At 41.7% G+C, this 21,323-nt stretch overlaps 2 protein-coding genes across 11 annotated transcripts in view; both read left to right on the forward strand.

Moving 5' to 3' along the window:
• ACSM1 (acyl-CoA synthetase medium chain family member 1) overlaps window positions 1–5,338 on the forward strand; it is a 64,251-nt gene extending 58,913 nt beyond the window's left edge. For all 4 annotated transcript variants that reach the window (XM_019987976.2, XM_019987977.2, XM_019987978.2 and 1 more), the window contains exons 11-14: window positions 1,333–1,460; window positions 2,378–2,477; window positions 3,458–3,577; window positions 5,000–5,338. In XM_019987976.2, the coding sequence (XP_019843535.2) occupies window positions 1,333–1,460; window positions 2,378–2,477; window positions 3,458–3,577; window positions 5,000–5,086 (435 nt within the window). In that variant the 3' untranslated portion in view covers window positions 5,087–5,338. The remainder of the gene's footprint in view (window positions 1–1,332; window positions 1,461–2,377; window positions 2,478–3,457; window positions 3,578–4,999) is intronic.
• Window positions 5,339–11,951: 6,613 nt separating this feature from the next.
• The window catches only part of LOC109578885 (transport and Golgi organization protein 1 homolog), a 28,191-nt gene continuing 18,819 nt past the window's right edge, over window positions 11,952–21,323 (forward strand). For 6 of the 7 annotated variants that reach the window (XM_070779759.1, XM_070779760.1, XM_070779761.1 and 3 more), the window contains exons 1-3: window positions 11,952–12,916; window positions 13,047–13,146; window positions 15,854–15,985. In XM_070779759.1, coding sequence (XP_070635860.1) covers window positions 12,870–12,916; window positions 13,047–13,146; window positions 15,854–15,985 — 279 coding nt within the window. In that variant the 5' untranslated portion in view covers window positions 11,952–12,869. The remainder of the gene's footprint in view (window positions 12,917–13,046; window positions 13,147–15,853; window positions 15,986–21,323) is intronic. The other variant, XM_070779762.1, reaches the window with a different exon arrangement.

The raw sequence follows: 21,323 nt of genomic DNA on the forward strand, positions 1-21,323 counted from the left end.
TCTGTCAATGTTTACTTTATATTATTCTGATTTCTCCCTTTATATAATTCTGATTTCTCCCTGTCAGTGTTTGCATCAAATATTTGGTACTAGGCTGTCAAATGCATATTTGCTTCTAAACATTATATAGTCTTGGTGAGTTAACCCTTTTTTCAATATATAATATCCTTTTCTTATCACTTGTAACACATTTAACTTCAAGTTTACTTTGTTTACTATTTGATAGCTATCTCAGCTCTCTTTTGGCTCCTAATTGAAGGGAATATCTTTTTCCACACATGTGAGTGCAGATAAAAAATCTGAGTAAGATTTGTGGATGGTATCAATATCAGTGTCCTAGTTGTGATATTGAACATTATTTTTGCAAGATGTTACTATGGGGAGAAACCATGTAAAGGTAGGTAAGATCGCTCTTATTATTTCATATGAAAGTGAAAGTGTTAGTTGCTTAGTCATGTCCAACTCTTTGGGACCCCATGGACTGTAGCCCGCCAGGCTCCTCTGTCCATGGAATTCTTCAGGCAGGAATACTGGAGCTGGTTGCCATTTCCTTCTCCAGAGAATCTTCCTAACCCAGGGATTGAACCTGGGTCTCCTACATTGCAGGCAGATTCTTTACCATCTGAGCCACTAGGGAAGCCCATATTATTTCTTATTCTGTGCTTAGTCATTTAGTTGTGTCCCACTCTTTGTGACCTCATGGACTGTAGGCTGCCAGGCTCCTCTGCCCGTGGGGATTCTCCAGGCAAGAATACTGGAGTTGGTTGCCATTTCCTCCTCCAGGGGATATTCCCAACCCAGGGATTGAACCCACCTTTCTCACTTCACAGGTGGATTCTTTACCATCTGGACCACCAGAGAAGTCCAATTATTTCTCATAACTGCATGCAAACATACAATTATCTTAAAAGTTTAATTAAAACACCATTTTCACAGTCTTTGTGTGAGGCTCAAATAGGTAATCTTTTGAGAAGAAAATTCATTCAGCAAACATTTATTGACATCTCCCATCTGTCCAGGCACTGTGTGAATGCTGAGCTTATAAGAGTGAATAAAATAAATGGAATTATACTCTGGTAGAAATTTTATTCTACTGGAGTACCACACAAAACTGAGTTGTTATTTTTTTTAATGCTCTTAAAATTTGCTTAGTATTGTTCACTATTTTACCAGTAGCATGCATTGAGTGCTTGCATGCAATGAAAATAGAGAGATATAAAAACTGCCCAAGTCAGGTAGAGCAGGATTTGAAGCCAGTATCTGAACCCTGTGTTGAGGCTCATCATCTCTAAACTCATTGCTTTCAACAAAGGAGTGCTGTTCTCTTTGCAGAATAACCCAGAGAAAACAGCTGAAGTGGAATGTGGGGACTTTTATAACACTGGGGACAGAGCAACTATTGACGAAGAGGGCTACTTCTGGTTCCTTGGGAGGAGTGACGATGTCATCAATGCATCCGGGTAGGTGTAGCTGACCCTGAGCCAGAAGGTATCACTCTCATATGCCTCGTGGGATCTAGCTTGCCCAGATCCTTCGTGCACTGGTGGTGGACTCTCAGCCTAGTTCTGAACCATGGTAAGTCATCATGCAATTTAAAGGGACTGGGAAGGAAAACTTTACTTTGGTCCCTCTTTGCTGAGGGAGCTTATTCTGTGTGCTCCTCTGATGAAGCACACACCACAAAAAAACATAACAACAACAATAATAAAATTCACCTTTATGGAATATGTATTATGTGACAGCGCTCTGTGCAGTGTCTTATACAATCCACTTCTCAATGCTAGAAGGCAGCTGTGACTATGCCCATTCTATTTTTTTTTTTTTTTTTAATTTTAGGGGAGGAGGCCCACACTGTGCAGCATGAGGGATCTTATTTCCCTGAGTGGGAATTGAACCTGTGCCCTTGGCAGTGGAAGCACAGAGTCCTAACCACTGAACCACCAGGGAATTCCCTTGATTATGCTCATTTTACTTGAGGAAACTGAATCAGTGACCAGTGGAGAAAAACTTGCCTGAAGTTTCCAAGACAGTAGAGGGTACAGCCCAGATTTAAACTAAAATGGTCTGATTCCAATTCTGTTGTCCCTAAGTCTTAAATAATTTATAAAGGAAATAAAATGACACATTACATAGTTTAGGAACAGGATGTAAAATTTCAACAAATGTTGAAGATAAAGAGTTTTTATGCCAGAGGAAGCTGCTTGACTTCAGGAATCCACATTTCAGTCCTCTTACACAGCCTTTGCACAGGCCTCTGGCTCCCTGTGACAGTTCCCCTCTGTGCCAGGGGAAGATGTATCTCTCCAAAAGGTGAGACCTGAGGGCCTGGGTCACCCTAGCCCTGGAATTTGCTCAAAAGGAACCATTGGTCCTGCAGATACCGCGTTGGGCCAGCAGAAGTAGAGAATGCCCTGGCAGAGCACCCAGCGGTGGCTGAGTCTGCTGTGGTGAGCAGCCCGGACCCGGTTCGAGGCGAGGTGAGGAGGAAGACATGGGGTCATCGTGGCTGGTTGTGGGACTGGGGAGACATGTCCATGCATGGTCCAGGCCCATACCTACCCAGCCTTGGGTGGAGGGAGGGCAGTGTACATGTGCACTTAACACTATGTGGACATCAGGGGGCACTGTGGCCTCATCCGTGACTGAAATGATGCTGATTGGGAATGCGGCTGCTGATGCCATCTAGGAGTTAATGAACCCTTTCTATGCACCAGTTTATTTATCCCTCACAGAGCACAATGAATTAATGACTCTTTTCATACCTTTTTACAGAGAAGGAAACAGAGGCATGAAGAGGTTAAATAACTTGTCTGGATTACGCAGCTAATGAGTGGTAGAGTCAAAAGGGAAATTGAGGACTCTGGGTCCAGAGGATACATTCATTGATTCAGCAAGTGTTCATTGAACACCTTCTGTGTACAATCCCTGTGAAATTAAATGAAGACATAAGTAATAATATGAAACTAGTAGATTACCAACATTTATTAAGTGCCAAGTTTTAACAATTATTAAATGTCCATAGAACTCTACCTACCTAGTGAAAATGGTGATAACAATGAGAGGAATGCAGATAAATTTAAACTAGCTTCATGTTTTATATGCATTATCTCATGGAATCTTTACATAAACCTGATGAAGAATGAACCTCTTTTCTCCCCATTTCACAGGAAAGGAAATTGAGATTAAGAGAAGTTAAGTGACTTTTCCAGGGCAAAAAGTGGAAATCACAAGTATTCAGATTTCTAAAAGCTCAACTGTCCGTTTGTTTTTCCAGTAATGTAATGAGCATTTACCCTTTGTTTTATTTTTGGCCACGCAGTGTGGTATAGTAAGTGGGATCTTAGTTCCCTGACCAGGGATGGAGCACTGCCCGCTGCTGCAGAGGAGAGTCTTAACCCCTGGAAGTGCCAAGCATTTACTTTTTGAACTGAGTCTCCACGCTGATTCTTTACTGCAGGTAGTGAAGGCATTTATTGTCCTGAACCCGGAATTCTCGAGCCGTGACCCAGGCGAGCTCACCAAGGAGCTGCAGCAGCATGTCAAGTCAGTGACAGCCCCATACAAGTACCCGAGGAAGGTGAGCGAGAGCAGCTGGGTGGGGTCTGGTCCCTTTGAGCGCTTCTGGGGATTCCACTGCCTCGGTCTCATAGGATGTTGTGTAGCTGGGGTGAAGCAGAAGCACCCAAGAGAATTAAAAGTTTTGCCTACAGAAGAAGCTTTTCAGTTTATGGGTGTTGGGGAGCCCACTTAATTGGATAGAACCTCTATCCTGTGTCAGAAACTCATCCATTGCTGGTTTGTCAACCTAAAGAAAAAATACTAGACAATTGTCCAAAGATATCCACGTAAATTATTTATAATCTTTCAAAATTTGAAAAAGACATCCAAATCAGCAACTTCCAAACTTTTGAAAAACATTATTTGTAGTGAAATATACATTTTATATTGCCATCCAGTATACATATATGTACATAACAAAGAAAAATTAGCAAAACGATATTTATCCTAACAACATGTAATACATTCTGATACTTTTTATTCAACTTCATTTGTTTTAAATACCATGAACAACATACAAAAAATGTTCAACAATAGATAAAGGATTAAATTATTCAAGAAATTTAATATTATTCTGCAACTTAAAATGTGATTTTTATTTTTAACATAAAAATATCATGACAATATAGTATTGAGATAAAAATGCAGGCTATGAAAGAATATATATAATACTATACTATTTGTTGGAGAAGGCAATGGCAACCCACTCCAGTACTCTTACCTGGAAAATCCCATGGATGGAGGAGCCTGGTAGGCTGCAGTCCATGGGGTCACGAAGAGTCAGACATGACTGAACAACTTCAGTTTCACTTTTCACTTTCATGCATTGGAGAAGGAAACGGCAACCCACTCCAGTGTTCTTGCCCAGAGAATGCCAGGGAAGGGGGAACCTGGTGGGCTGCCGTCTATGGGTTCGCACAGAGTTGGACACGACTGAAGCGACTTAGCAGCAGCAGCAGTTAAGAAGGGTTAGATGTTACTGTGGGTAACAAACAGCCCCGAATTTGTAGTGGATTGTAACAAGGAAGAGGTCTTTCTTGCTCATGCCACTTGTCCACCATGGCTTTCCTGGGGCCTTTGTTCCACATCTTCTCATCTTGGGACCAGGATAAAGGAGCAACTGCCTTGTAGGTACCCGCCAGAGTACTGGAAGAGATGCACAGAGAAGGTGGCCTGTCTCAATGATTCCCAGCTTTTTTATTAGAGGTGGCATACTTCACTCCTACTCATATGTCATTGGCCAAAGTACATCAAAGGGCTGCATCCAACTTCAGAGGGTAGGAGAAGAATCTGACAAAAATGGTGGAACCAGACTGTCCCACGGTGTCCACCTGTCTGGGGGTCTGTGAAGGGGCAAAGAAGGAGAGCTACTGGGAGTTGATTGAAAATGATGGGGGTCAGGGGAACTCAACTGGAATGGGTTTGCTTTACCTTCATCCAGGTGGAGTTTGTCTCAGAGCTGCCCAAAACCATCACTGGAAAGATAAAGAGAAGTGAGCTTCGGAAGAAGGAGTTTGGTCAGAAGTAGTTGGCAATAACTTCTGAAGTCATCCTGTGATCTTGGCCAAATTCCTAACTGCCTCAGTTTCCTCACGATGGTGAGATGAGGAGAGGAATGTTGAGAGCGGTGACCTGAAAGAGAACCAGGAAGGCTAACATTCCAGCATTTTGGCACTTATAAATTAATATCAGTCACTATCCTTTCTTCAAGTTCCCTGTTCCTCTCAGATTTCCCAGGTGAGCGCTCAGAGAGGAAATAAAATATTTGAGTTAACATCAACAGTGACTCTGTTGTGTGTTTATTTTGAGAAATCTTGTGCTAAATGCTCAGTTCAGTTCAGTCACTCACTCATGTCCCACTCTATGCGACCCATGGACTGCAGCATGCCAGGCTCCCCTGTCCAACACCAACTCCCTGAGCTTGCTCAAACTCATGTCCATTAAGTCAGTGATGCCATCCAACCATTTCATCCTCTGTCATCCCCTTCTTCTCCTGCCTTCAATCTTTCCCAGCATCAGGGTCTTTTTCAATGAGTCAGTTCTTTGCATCAGGTGGCTTCAGCCTCAGCATCAGTCCTTCCAATGAGTATTCAGGACTGATTTCCTTTTGGATTGACTGGTTTGATCTCCTTGCAGTCCAAGGGACTCACAAGAGTCTTCTCTAACACCATAGCTAAGTGCTGGCCCTCTGTAATTCCCAGAATCCCCATCAAAGATTGCCCCAGGGCCTGATTCTCCCTCCTGGTTCCAGAGACTCTGGATGACCCCTCACACTCATTCAATGACCAGGAGCTGAAGGTCTAGGAGGACAATCTGTGGGGCCCCAGGGATCTGGCTTGCCTCTGCCCAACTAGAGAGTGAGGCAGGAGGCAGGGCATTTGTGGTGTCTAAGGAATGGAGTAGAGGGGAGGGCAGCCCAGCTTTGTGGCTACACTTCTCATCTGCCACCATCCAGTGGATCTGCTGCCTCTCCCCTGACTAATAATGCTGATGTTGGTGCTTGCAGATTGAGCTGGGGTCAGCACAGGTGAGTGAGAGTCCTACCCTCTGGGGACCCAGGAGTCCTGCAGGACTCCACCAGCTCTTCCAAGGGACCCAGGGGCTTTGTTCCCCAGCCTCTTCCCAGGGGCCCAAAATCCTCCCCAGACACCCCTCCTTATTATGCCATCCAGGGCCCTCTGATCCCCTTGGCCTGTGATTCTGTGAACTAATCCTTCACTCCATTCATCCATGCAGACTGAGACGGAACCACCAAGAGGCTGGAAGGAGTGGAGGCAGTTCAGTTCAGTCGCTCAGTCATGTCCAACTCTTTGCAGCCCCATGGACTACAGCACGCTAGGCTTCCCTGTCCATCACCAACTCCCAGAGCTTGCTCATACTCATGTCCATCAGGTTGGTGGACCATCTCATTCTCTGTCATCCCCTTCTCCTCCCGCCTTCAATCTTTCCCAGTCAGGGTCTTTTCTAATGAGTCAGCTCTTCGCATCAGATGGCCAAAGTATTGGAGTATCAGCTTCAGGACTGATTTCCTTTAGGGTTGACTGGTTTGGTCTCCTTGCAGTCCAAAGGACTCTCAAGAGTTCTCTAACACCACAGTTCAAAAGCATCAATTCTTCACACACAGCTTTCTTTATAGTCCAACTCTCATATCCATACATGACTCCTGGAAAAACCATAGCTTTGACAACACAGACCTTTGTCGGCAAAGTGATGTCTCTGCTTTTTAATACGCTGTGTAGGTTGGCCATAGCTTTTCTTTCAAGGAGCAAGCGGGAGGCAGAAGGAGTGGAGGCAGAAGAGGTTGAATCTGGGAGTGAGAAAAGCACACACCGTCACCCTTCTCACCCATTCCTGGGGGTCACCGATAGGCAGATCCCCTCTGCAGCTGCCCTCGGGTGTACAGATATACAGACTCATAAGGAAATACACAGACACCACAGACATGGAGACACTAGGCACAGAATCCCCCCAGCCTCCCCTGGGGACTCAGGTGGTGGGCTCATGTATGGCTCACATGCAGACCAACAAAGGCAATGACACTCTGAGGGGAACACACACACACACACACAGGTGCACATACTCAGGGCCACGGGAAACAATCGCATAGGACAGACCCACACATATTTTATGGAGGCACAAAACAAACATGCCGGCAGCTGCTGCTGCTGCTGCTAAGTCGCATCAGTCGTGTCCGACTCTGTGTGACCCCATAGACGGCAGCCCACCAGGCTCCCCCATCCCTGGGATTCTCCAGGCAAGAACACTGGAGTGGGTTGCCATTTCCTTCTCCAATGCATGAAAGTGAAAAGTGAAAGTGAAGTCGCTCAGTCATGTCCGACTCTTAGGGACCCCATGGACCGCAGCCTACCAGATTCCTCCATCCATGGGATTTTCCAGGCAAGAGTACTGGAGTGGGGTGCCATTGCCTTCTCCGACATGCAGGCAGAGACAGATGCAAATACAGAACACAGACACATGCAAATAGATACAAAGAAGAAGACAGACAGATACAAAAAGGAACATCCAAAGGAACAGCAACTTCACATACAACACACTCCCATACATATAAAATACAAACACAACTCCAAGGATATATATGCCCTGAGACACATACACACATATCTAATATGTAAGGCCTGAGTCACAGACACACACAGATTTACACAACCAATGTACACTCAATTCGTGACAAAAATGCTAACACACAAGTGCATAGAGAGAAAAACAGAAAGACACTCAATAATAGTTGTGCAATGGAAAATTCAGTCACAATCGATATACTCACAGACGTAGAAACTCAGACATACAGGTCCATCCATGCAGACTTATATAACCACAGTCACACTCATGCTGGAATCCATCTTTGTTAAAAGATGTGTGGGCACATTGAGGAGAACCCTGAATCAGGCCAAATATGGGCAAAAAGCACAACAAAGCAATATGACTGGCTAGAGGGAACGTGGAGAACTGCCCCCATGTAGCAATTTAAGCCACCTCAAAAACGTGACTCTAGCTTTCCGCATGTACTTTTCTTCTAATAAGCTGTAGCTGCTTCACTATCTTCTGTAGTTGCTTAATTTTTTCTACAAAGAAGACAAGGGCCGAACTCCTTTTTCAAGCCCAATAGCCCTCATAGTCTAGTGGTTAAGATTCAGTGCTTTCACAGCCACAGCCTGGGTTTGATTCCCGGTCAAGAAACTAAGATCCCACTTTAGGCCACTGCACTCTGGAGATCAGCATGATCTGCCCCATCCAAACTGTCGTGGAAGGAAAGGTTTCGGCTACAAGCCGTGAACAATGCTAGGATTCTTGGCCTCCAGAGGCGAGGAATTCGATCCGGGGTCAGTGACGAGGCTTGATCACGCAGAGCTTTTGTGTAATAAAGTTTTATTAAAGCATGAAAGAGATAGAGAAAGCTTCTGACATAGACCTCCGAAGGGGGCAGAAAGAGTGCCGCCTTGCTAGTTTGTAGCAAGAAGTTATTTATCTATCAGTTCAGTTTAGTTCAGTGGCTCAGTTGTGTCCAACTCTTTGTGACCCCCATGAACCACAGCACGCCAGGCCTCCCTGTCCATCACCAACTGCCAGTCTACACAAACCCATGTCCATTGAGACAGTGATACCATCCAACCACATAATCCTCTGTCATCCCCTTCTCCACCTGTCCTCAATCTTTTCCAGCGTCAGGGTCTTTTCAACTGAGTCAATTCTTTGCATCAGGGGGCCAAAGTTTTGGAGTTTCAGCTTCAACATCAGTCCTTCCAATGAACACCCAGGACTGATATCCTTTAGGATGGACTGGTTGGATCTCCTTGCTGTCCAAGGGACTCTCAAGAGTCTTCTCCAACACCACAGTTCAAAAACATCAATTCTGCTGTGCTCAGCTTTCTTTATTGTCCAACTCTCATATCCGTACATGACTACTGGAAAAACAATAGCCTTGACTAGATGGACTTTTGTGGACAAAGTAATATCTCTGCTTTTTAATATGCTGTCTAGGTTGGTCATAATTTTCCTTCCAAGGAGTGTCTTTTAATTTCATGGCTGCAGTCACCATCTGCAGTGATTTTGGAGCCCAGAAAAATAAAGTCAGCCACTGTTTCCACTGTTCCCCCATCTATTTGCCATGAAGTGATGGGAACAGATGCCATGATCTTCGTTTTCTGAATGTTGAGCTTTAAGCCAGCTTTTTCACTCTCCTCTTGCACTTTCTTCAAGAGGCTCTTTAGATCCTCTTCACTTTCTGCCATAAGGGTGGTGTCATCTGCATATCTGAGGTTATTGATATTTCTCCCGGCAATCTTGATTCCTGCTTGTGCTTCTTCCAGCCCAGCGTTTCTCATGATGTACTCTGCATAGAAGTTAAATAAGTAGGTTGACAATATACAGCCTTGACATACTCCTTTTCCTATTTGGAACCAGTCTGTTGTTCCATGTCCAGTTCTAACTGTTGCTTCCTGACCTTCATACAGGTTTCTCAAGAGGCAGGTCAGGTAGTCTGGTATTTCCATCTCTTTCAGAATTTTCCACAGTTTATTGATGCTAATTTGAGAAAGGAATTGCCTCAAAACTGAGAAAGTGTCACCAGGCCCCTCACCCACATGTCTTTTCAGATAGCATTGGCACAACGTGAGTCATCCTGGGCCATAAAGCAATTAACATGAATCTTGAATAAAGGCAGATTTCCAAGCAAATACATAGTTCATTAATATAGCTTAAGAAAAATATTTCCATAAGAAAAACACATTGGTTAGCTCAAGGTTTGAGAAATGTTAAGTTCAGGTAGAACCAGATGTCATCATGGCAGCACAGAATTTTAAAAGAAACTTTCTAATGATGTATAGAGAAGGGGGGAAAAAAAGTGCTTGTAGTTTCTTTCCTCCTGCCACTTAAGAGAGAGATTAAAAAAAAAGTCTGGCACTTGGGGACCCCTAGCCTTCCTGCCTGTTACCGTCTCAGAAGTAGGTGTTTTCCTAGCTTCAAATGCTGTGCTAGGCTTCTGTCCCATGGCAAGGTCTTTCAGAGGGCTGTGCCTACGTCCTGAGATGCCAAAGAGTGGCCAGCATAGGGTGGCTCTGGGAACAGGACATACTCTGGGGACAACGTGCACTTGAAGTGGGGGTGTTGTATGGGGTTTAACAGATCCCAAGGTCAAGAGAGGGAAAGAAGGGAGTTTCCCCAGAACCTCTGCTATGTGTCAGAGTGGGCTGTGCTCTTCTACAAAAACACAATAACAGTAAAGACATCATCAAGACTATTGTATAATAATATTATGATCACCACAGCAATGGCTGACCATCAGCCCAAGGTGGAAGAGTCAGGTTTGACCATGGCTACCTGGTTTGCTTCATCTTCAGAGCAAGGCTGACCCTGAGCAAAATTGGACTACAGGTAAAGCTTTTTTCTGGCCCCTTCTTTCTCTGGAGACTCCAGCCTCAGCTTCCTCCTCTCTCAACATTCCCTCCTAGACCTAAGTCCCCTCTGAGCCTTTTCTCAGCCTGGGTAAAGCACATCTCCCTGACCACTCTGACTCTGATTTTGTATCTGTGCAATGAGGCTACAGATGGTATGGACCATAAAAAGATGCCTGCAAAGTGCAGTGCTTAGCACAGGCTGGTAACAGGGGAGACCTATAAAGGCTTCACACCTCCTAAGGTGTCAAGTTGCCCTTGGGGAGACGATGATGCTAACGTGCACAGGTGCTCAACACATCGCCCCCCCCCCCTTATCTTATGACAGTTTTTGGATGCAGGAGGGGACACTCCCATTTTAGGAAAAGAAACCCACCCAGGGTCCCGCTACAGGGAAGCAGCACAGCTGGGTCTCAAACCCTAGGCTCCTGGCCCTGTCTCCAGGGGCCATGGAGCGCTCTCCTGGATGAGAGGCTGAATGGGCTTTGGAGATGCTTCCTCAGCTGCACAAATGGTCTCACAGTTTCCAGGCCCCTTAACTCTGTTCACTTCTTTCTATCGTCCTTGCTTGAGCTACAACTAGGGTGAATCCTCAGTCCCTTATAGGCCTCCCATTCCCTTCTGGCCTAGTCTGAGTTCCACCCCCTTCTGTGCCTAGTCTGCCTTTTTACAACTAGATAGCCCAACTGTGGAGCTTAGGAGGCAGGCTAATGCATCTAAAGAAGATTAAACATTATTGTTTTGTGATCTCTGTTTTTTGTTTTGCTTTTCTTTATCATTTCTTTGTATTTATATTAAAATGCATTGATTTTCCATTATAACATTAATAGAATGCTTCCTGTTTACAATAAATTTCCATAATAAAAAAAGCTATAGATTTAAAGCAACGATTTTAAAGCTGCCATGGGCCTGAAGGAACTGGGATAACACTGCGGAAAAGTATCTTTAGGAAGTTTACCTCAGGGCATGGCCCAGAATAGATGATCACCAGTAGGGTTTGTCTAACCACCTGGGTCCTTTGGCCCCTGCCCACCTACTTGGCTCTCCCCACCCACTCCTCACCCACTCCTGGTATTGCCAAGCTGTTCGGGTGTTGTCCTCAGATCCCCCCAGAAGAGACACTGATGAACTTAAAGTGGATTTTTTTCCCGTGTTTATGTTCATAACCTAAAGCCCATGCTAACAGGGGATGTATCTACCCCTGTTTCAGGTATTAAAATGTCTAAATTATTTAGGGATGATTTTCAGACCATACCCTCTTGTCAAACAAAGTGGAATACACAGGCCAGAAGGAAACAAGATTTTATTACTATATTACCATGACCATGTAGTTCAGTTCAACTGTAGCATCTTTCCCTTTGGAATTGCTTTTTACCCATATTTTATTTGTAAGGGTATTTCTGAATTCCCAAACATGAGAAATACTAGTTAGCTTTCATTCTCAACTCTTCTAGAACAATTACATTACCAAAAACATGCTCCTCTGAAATACATTTAAATTTGCTTTGTGGCCAAAATAAATAGTGTTAGTTTTTGTAAATATGCTATATGTGCCTAAAACTAATGCTTCCTTTATAGTTGTTGTATGATACTGATGGATATATGGGTACAGTTGTATGATTAAAGTGTTTGGTTGCTAAGTCGTATCCAACTCTTACGCAACCCCATGGACTGTAGCCCACCAGGCTCCTCTGTGCATGGGATTTCCCAAGCAAGAATACTGGTGTGGGAATACTGGAGTGGGTTGCCATTTCCTCCTCTAGGAGATCCTCCCAACTCAGGGATGGAACCTAGGTCTCCTGCATTGACAGGCAGATTCTTTACCACTGAGCTACCAGGGAAACCATCATGATTAAAATGACTGACTTAATAGAAGATCTTAATAGATCTTCTACTCCTTACAGATGTCCTGTGTGCACATTGTATGACTTTTTGAAGGAGGGGTGTGAAAACCTCCCAGTCTGCTTGTATATTTGATCATTCTTGTATTTCCGTCATTAACTGATTTATACAGTTTTTAGCACTGCCCATGGGGGTTCTCAAAGGAAATCCAGAAATGGGGGACAGGGAACCTGGATTCAAGAGGACAAGAAATCATAAGGTCGGAAAAGGTTCCAGAGGACCAGGGAGTAATGGCGCTTGAGGAGTCAGCAGAAAGGGGAGGGGCATTCTAAAACTGGGGTCGCGAGGGATGTCACTATGACGAATCAGAGGCTAAGGCAAGTGATTGGCTGAGAGAAAGTAGAAAGCATCTGTGTTGCTATGGCATCGTCCAAACAGGAGAAAACTAGGAGGAAGACGGAGCCCCGTTCGTCCCCTCCAACTGCTCCTGTGATTCCACTTTAGCTGTTTTTTGTTGCCTCCTGACCTGCTGACCTGCTGACCTGCTGGCCTACTGAGATGTCGGAACACTCCTTCCTCCCTTGTAGGACTTGGTTGACCCCCTGGTACTTTTTCCGGAGCCCCTTCTAATCCTCCCAGGAGACCACACCCCCTTCCTGCCACACCACCACCCCCCCATCCCTTCCCCAGCTCCAAATCCAACCACTCTTCTCCCCTCCCCACCCTACTTCTTAGCTGGCAACCTCGGAGCCCCTGGGAGGAGCAGCGTATGGGGATGGAGACACTGCTCTTCTGTCTCTTCCTACTCAGGTCTCCACTTTTCCCAAACATGCATGTAAGTAAACACGAAACACCAGTGGTTTCTTCCTTTTTATTGGGCTCTGTCATACTGAACTTAAGTAACTGCATGTTTCTTGGTGTCATCAATGGGAACTCAGTCCTTCGTGAAGACCAAGGTCCTCAGGGCAGGTTTCTTGACCAGCCTGAACCAGCTCTTGCCGCAGCTGTTCTCATCATTGTCCTGGCCCTGCCGCTGCTGCCTGAATCAAAACACAGCAGGCTTGACAGGATGAAACCTGAAATAGTAACTTTATTTGGTCAAAGAAGGAAGTGGAAATGTACTAAAAGCTGTTGAGTCGTATGTCAAAAATGAATGAATTGTATGATATATGAATTATGTCTCAATAGTGTTATTTTTTTTTTTTTTTAAGTAAGGAACTCCTATTTATTAGAAGTCCTGGGCTCAAAATTAGACTGGCCCCTGGAAAGCTTGTCAAGATCCCTCTTCAAGCTACACAAGTTCAGGGTCCTCCCCTGTGGAGTGTGTTTTCCTGTAAGCACACCCTTCATATTTGTGAAGTTTGGCAGTCCTGCGAACTGTGGCATTTAAGCTCTGGGTTGGTACTGGTCTGCTAAAGAGTGACATGCCATTTGTGCTCTGGGCTTTCTGGTTTGTTGACTTTTACCAACTTCTGAGGCATCCCTTTCATTGTGTTTTTGAATATTGCTTTCAAGGACTCTGTCCAGCCAGATTGACGGGAGCCCTGAGAGCCCAGTCAGTATGGCTATACCCTGCTGGGATGTTTATAACAGGGAACTCCTTAGGAGTGACATAACCTGGAGGTGAATGAGTCATTGCCCTTTCTTTAATGAAGTGTCTATGTACAGAGTGCTGATTTACCCAAAACAGAAAGGTCCTTCAAGTCCTTAGAATTGTTCAAATATAAAGAAATGCCAGGTTCACCATACTATGAAAGTTTTCATCCCCATAAAAATGTTCTTAGAAAGATAAAAACTGAGAACACCCCAAAGAGATAAATGGATTTGTTCTCTTTGGCATGCACCAGATGTTGAAGGATCTGCAAAGGCCCAGTACCTGGGACAACCTTTGCATTGAGATAGAGTTATGCGACATGAATACCTCCACCTGTTTCTTTTGAGCCTACAAAGGAAGAAATGTCTAGATAATCTTTGTTGGAATTTTTTTTTTTTTCCCTCAAAGGGATTGAGACTGTATTCTCATAGATTAGTGAAGTTCTCTTTCCCCTATCTCATCTTTGGGCACTCAGATAAAGCAACTTGTCTTGCATTTGCCACCTCCACTCTTGCTCATGGCTGCTGACTCTGAGAACCTCAGTTTATTGACCCCACTGGATCAATTCTAGGTAGGAGTCAGCTATTGGTGTCAGCATTTAGGCAGTTGCCATACAGAACAAGAGTGCCCGCGCCTGATGTTTTACCAGTTACTGACCAGATGGTGTTGGTCTTTTTTGTGCATTCGATCTGTGTGTTTAACCTTTGTGCTAAGAGCCCCTTTTATCTCTCACAGCGTCTACTCAAAGACAGTGTATGATTCCCAACAGCACACATTTTACTGACCTCGGTTGTGAGGGTTGATGATGAAAATGCTGTTCATTTCAGAAGCTACTTTCTAGAGTAGAGGGATTTTATTTTTACAAAACTGAAACTTGGTATGTAGATTAGTATGAATCACATTGAGTTTATTTCCTCCTAAAATACTTACATCGCTAGATTTTATAAGAAAATATGCTTTCTTCTTGTTTTTATTATTCAGAAACTTTGATTTTTTTATAATTTAATTTTCATGGTTGCTATTAATTGTTTAGGTGCAATGCTATGAAAAATGTAAGTGACTTCTTTTTATTGACTGTTTGGAATTGTATTTTTAGCTAAATTCAATTCTTATCATTTTAATCATAATATATGAAATGATTCTATTGTATAAATCATTATGTACTTCAGAAGTCTGACATTATGTGCTCTGGTTCAGAATCAAAGTGCACATGAAAAAAAAACCTCAATGTCTTTAGAAACTTGGGCTAAATGGAAATTTTTAATTAATTTTGGTTGAAAAAATAATCAGTTTTATTATAACAAGCTGCCGATCTTTCTCACTTATTTCAATATCTATAAATATTTCTCTGTTATTCTCATTTATATCTTTAACATACATTTTTCTTGTTATTTTCCCCATCCTTCTATACATTTTGGAGTTATTTTAGGAAACGTTCAGTAGGAGTTTTTCCAGGTACTTCATGAAGATACAGCAGAAGGCATAGGTTTCCCATCCACTCTGTTTGCATTCACTTATTTTTCAATTTTAAGATGTCTTCTACATTCATAGGTTAATGTCTGCTGACTGTTTTTAAAATACTTGCAATGTGTTTGTTAGCAAAATAAAATCTCTAACAGTTTGTGTATCAGACTTTTTTTCTACAGCTGAAGTGTGGTATAATTTATCTATGATAGCAAGCACCTCTTTAATGAGTACAGTCTGTTGATATTTGACATGTGTGTGCAGCAATGAAACCATTACTACATTAAGATTGTAAACACAACACTCCCAAAAGTTTCCTCCTGCTCCTTTAGAATCCTTCTGTCCCCTGTCTCCTCCATGAGGATATATAAGAGGGATGTAGGTACCTCCTGGAGATTGGTTTATGTTTTCTAAAGTTGATTCTTTGTGATGGATATACTGCGATTGTCTTCAAGTTTCCTCATCATCTCAAATATTATTTCAGCTGGTCCACATTCTGCTTGACCATTTCCATCTTGGGCCTGAGGCTTATGAAGTCCTTTGCAGGCTTACAACGATTACTGCCTCCTTGGGAATTTCTGAGTTTGTCATTTTCTTCTGGAGGACTATCCTTGCTGTGAGTATTACTAAAGTACCTTATAGATGTACTTTTAATCATCCATGATGGGAATGTTTATAGTCACAGACATTTTATTTGCATTCAGTTCTACAAATTTCCCTCCAAGCAGTGCTTTCACTGCATCCCACAAATTTTAATGTATTTATTTTCAGTTAGATTGACATATTTTCAAATTTCTGTTGAGATGTCCTCCTTGACCCATGTTTTCTTTAGAAGTATGTTGTTTAATTTCCATTTTTCATGTGATTTTCCAGTTATCTTTCTATTACTGATTTCTTACAGATCCATTGTGGTCTGAGAATATCCTTTCTATGCCATTACTTTCAATTTGTCAAGTGTTTTATGGCTCTGAATTATGGTCCTAGTGAATGCTCTGTATGAGTTTGAGAAGAATGTGTATTCTGCTGTCACTGGTTGAAGTCTTCTATAGATGTCGTTAGACCCAGCTGGTTGATAATGTTGTTCAGTTCAAGTGTATTCTTATTAGATTTTTATATTTTGGATCTGTCAATGACTGATAAAATGTTTTGATTTCTGACTATAATAATGAGTTCATCTATTTATCCTAGAAATTCTGTCAATTTTTGACACTATTATTAATACATACATATGAAGAATTGTTATGTCTTCTTGCAGAATTGACCTCTTTACCATTAAAGTAATACCCTTCATTATCTCTCACAATTTTCTTTATTCCATAGTGTGCTTTGAAGGCTAATTTCAGTGTTTACAGAAGTCTGGGTTGGTGATTCTTTCCTTTTAACACTTTTAATATATTTCGTTCCACTTTCTTCTTGATTACATGGTTCCTGAATAGAAGTCTGATGTATTTCTATCTTTGTCCTCTCTGGGTAAGGTGTTATTATTACTCCAATGCCCTCCACACCTGGCTTCTACGTAAGTTTTTCTTTCTCTTATATGTTATATAAATATATAAACAACATCTAAATATATATGTATGTATTCATTCCCACTTGGAAATCTGTGAGCATCCTGTATCTGTGGCTCGGTGATTATCATTATTATCATTATTTTAGAATTTCTTGGTCATTATTGCTTCAAAAGTTTTTTTGCTTTTTCTACTGGTATTGCTATTATGTTTAGGTTAGATCCTTTGTAATTGTCCCACTGTCTTGAGTAATTTGTGCTTTATTATTATTTTCTTTGCATCTGTTTAAGTTTCTACTGACGTTTCTTTAAGTTCATTGATTCTTTCTCAGCTATGTTGAGTTTGTTAATAACCCATCAAACGTGTTCCTCATTTCTGTTACAGTGTTCTTGATTCCTCCGTTTTCCTTTGGATCCTTTTTCCTCATCTACTCTTGCATATTGTCCACTTTTTACCATTGGATCCATTACCATGTTAATCACATAATCATGCAGATTTTATCCTCTAAGGTTTTAAATCCCCAGAGATAATGACCTGATTGTCTCTTCCATATTAAGTGTGATTCAAATATTTGCACTTTGAATTCAAACTGTGTGATTTCTTCTTTTAGTATGCCTTGTAAGGATTTGTTGTTAGCTCCATATTTTGCCGTGTTGTGGTGGAACTGAGGTATTATATATAGGCCTTTAATGTACGATTTTATATTACCAGGCTAGAGGGTAGGCTGAGTTTAACATAGATGAGACAGGAAGGAGAGAGAGAGAGCATTGGAATTGGGCATTTCCCTTTGCCAATGTCACCTCGTCTTTGGGCCAAACCCCATTTAGACTCTAGTAAAATTGTTTCTCTTGAGGGCTTGGCTTCCTTTACTGAAGTATAGTTGATGTACACTATCATGTAAGTTTCGGAGAAGGCAATGGCAACCCACTCCAGTACTCTTGCCTGGAAAATCCCATGGGCGGAGGAGCCTGGTAGGCTGCAGTCCATGGGGTCGCTGAGAGTCGGACACGACTGAGCGACTTCACTTTCACTTTTCACTTTCATGCACTGGAGAAGGAAATGGCAACCCACTCCAGTGTTCTTGCCTGGAGAATCCCAGGGACGGGGGAGCCTGGTGGGCTGCCATCTACGGGGTCGCACAGAGTCGGACACGACTGAAGTGACTTAGCAGTAGCAGCAGCAGCAGCAAGTGTTCAGAATAGTGATTGACAATTTTTAAATGGTATACTCCTCCATTGATAAGTATTATTAAAATTATTAGAAAAGATCTTTAGTCAGTGCTTTTTATGTTTCTCCCCTGGCCATAGTGTACATCCTCCCTGATGAAATTACTGTGTGCACACCACAAGGAGTGGGGAGTTCTATTTCACATCTTGGACAACTGAGCATTTACATAATCATGCAGATTTCATCCTCTAAGGGAAATATTTCCATATGGATTTCTTGAAATGTATTTTGATTTTTCTAGAATAATGCAATCCTCTTTCATTTTGTTGCTCAAATAGTTCCAGCTTTGGACATTGGGATCGCTTTCAGGTGGTTCCCGTGTTCTGTGAGAAATGCCATTGGTATTTTGATAAGGGATTGCATTGATTATATAGATTGCCTTGGGTAGTATGGTCATTTTAACAATATCAATTCTTCCAATCCATGGACACAGTGTACCTTTCTATGTCTTTGATTTCTTTCATCAGCCTCATAGGTTTCTGAGAACGGGGTTTTTTTAAACTCATAGGTTTCTGAACACAGATTTTTTTTTTTTAATGCAAGTGTAAATGAGATTGTTTCCTTAATTTCTTTGATAGTTGATTGTTATTATATAGAAAACCAACAAATTTTTGTATATTAATTTTTCATGCTTCAAATTTACAAAATTTATTAATGAACTCGTTGTTTTTGTGTGGCATCTTTAGGATTTTCTGTATACTGTATCATGTTATCTGCAAATAGTGACAGTTTTACTTCTTCCTTTCCAATTCGGATTGCTTTTTACTTTTTCTTCTCTCATTGCTGTTGCTGATTTCCAAAACTATGTTGAATAAAAGTGAAGAGTAGATGACCTTGTCTTGTTCCTGATCTTAGAAGAAATTCTTTCAGTGTTTCACTATTGAATATGATGTTAGCTGTGGGTTTGTCATGGATGGACTTTATTATGCTGAGGTAGTTATGTATATGTATGTATGTGTGTGTATATATATATATATATATATATATATATAAAATATGTGCTGAATTTTTCTCCATCTATTGATGTGATCATAGGGATTTCATTCTTCAATTTGTGAATATATTGTAGTACATTGATTGATTTGTGGATATTGAACCATCCTTGCATCCCTGAAATCAGTCCCATATCTCAGAGTATGATCCTTTTAATATACTGCTGGATTTGGTTTGTGAATATGTTGTCGAGGATTTTTGCATGTTTGTTCTTCAGTAATACTGGCCTATAATTTCCTTTTTTGTTTGATATTTTGTCCATTTAAAAATAGAAAAGAATACAGTGTTTATTTTTAAATGACTATTTTTCCCTCTCTCATGTCAACAGCATGTGGAGATTTCCCCCCAATATTTACATATCTTTTAGGATTCCCGAAGATAAAACTGATGAAACATAGGGTATCCCGTAACACTGGGCAATCTGGCATTATTAAATTTCATGCACTTGGCCACACAGAGCCCCCAGAACTTCATCCATTAGAGTATAGATTTCTCTCCCATGATGTTCTGTTCTGTAGAGAATTCTGACCTTGGGCCTCTGCTCCAGTAAATGATGATTGCCTGTATCTGCAGGTCAGTTTCTCTAATTCTCTAGCAAGAATTTGCCTTGTGGCTTCAGTTCTCTGAGTGATCTACAAAGAGTTTTGGTGTTTTTCCAGTCTTTTGGCTTTTGTCTGGTTTGTGGATGAGTGACAATTTCCAAGTTCCTTACAAGTTGGACCAGAATCCAGGAGTCCAACTCTCCTCTTTATTTCCTTTTAGAGTATAAACTCTAACAGAAATTAGCTTTGAAATGAAAATGCTTTGCAAAATACTCTAATCTTTTTATTAAAGAACTCAGTGAGCCAAAGAACTATATTCTCAGTGGAAAAATGACCATCTGTAAAACGTTTTCTTCATGATGAAAACATAAATATCAAGTATTTGGTGACCCCATCCTTCTTTTCACATGCCCCTGCCTGGGGATTAGGTGACAAAGGACAGTAAAGCTCACTCCTGTGCAGTGTGTAAAGTTAATGATATTCTAATATCTTGGCAAGTCTTGGGGCTAGCCTCAGAAAGCTTTCAGTCTCAATCTGAATATTGCTTATGATTTTGAATGAGGAAATATGTTTTAAGGTGAAGAAAATGTATCTTTGCATAATATTAAGATGAAGCTCTGCCTGGATTTTCTTGAGCTAAAATTCCTCAGGTTATAACTCATATCTGGGAAGCACATTTCTCCTTTCTTGAAATGTTATTGTCCTTTCTTTTGTTGCTTGTGCTCTTCCTCTAGCCATCTCCCACTTTCTTTCCCATAGATTACCCTCTATTTTCATTGGTCTGGAAAATTCAAACCATGATATGTTTCAGTGTATATCAATTCGTCAAGCAGCCAACTCCCTGAAAGATTTCAGAAAAGCTTCTAGTGAGTTAAGAGGCATATCTCAGCAGAAAGATTTTGCCTTTTCCTTTTGGAAGCTTTTAAATAATCCCAGGTTCTGAACTGCAATGTACATATTGCATTTAAGAAAATAACAATGCTTTAGTATATTTATAACATTGTGTTATTAAAAATAAAAGATTATCAAAACAAAATACATTGCATTATCAAAATTAAATAGATAGGTGCTCATTTAGTAGAATATAAAAGATCTTTTATCCATTCTTATCTTCCCTGGTGGTTCAGAGGTTAAAGCATCTGCCTCCAATGTCAGAGACGTGGGTTCAATCCCTGGGTTGGGAAGATCCCCTGGAGAAGGAAATGGTAACCCACTCCAGTATTCTTGCCTGGAGAATCCAATGGATGGAGAAGCCTGGTGGCATACAGTCCAAGGGGTCGCAAAGAGTCGGACACGACTGAGTGACTTCACTCACTTACTCACTGAAAAAGACCTTTTGGTCAAAAATAAGTTATTTACCATTGTGTTCCTTATCAGAAATTGTGTAGGAAGTAGCCCGACTTAAATAGTAAATTCTTTTTTGTTGTTATTTTTAATCATATGAATCATTATCACTATCAAAATGATTATTATAATTTTGGGGATTATTATTTTGGTATTTTATCAGGAACTATTGGCTGTTGCTGTTCAGTCACTCAGTCCTGTCCAACTCTTTGCAACCCCATGGACTGCAGCACACCAGGCTTCCCTGTCGTTCACCATCTCCCGGTTCTTGCTCAAACTCATGTCCATTGAGTGAGTGATGCCATCCAACCATCTTGTACTCTGTCACCCCCTTCTCCTC

This window comes from Bos indicus, chromosome 25 (genome assembly GCF_029378745.1).
Source record: "Bos indicus isolate NIAB-ARS_2022 breed Sahiwal x Tharparkar chromosome 25, NIAB-ARS_B.indTharparkar_mat_pri_1.0, whole genome shotgun sequence".
In the NCBI taxonomy this organism is placed as follows: domain Eukaryota; kingdom Metazoa; phylum Chordata; class Mammalia; order Artiodactyla; family Bovidae; genus Bos; species Bos indicus.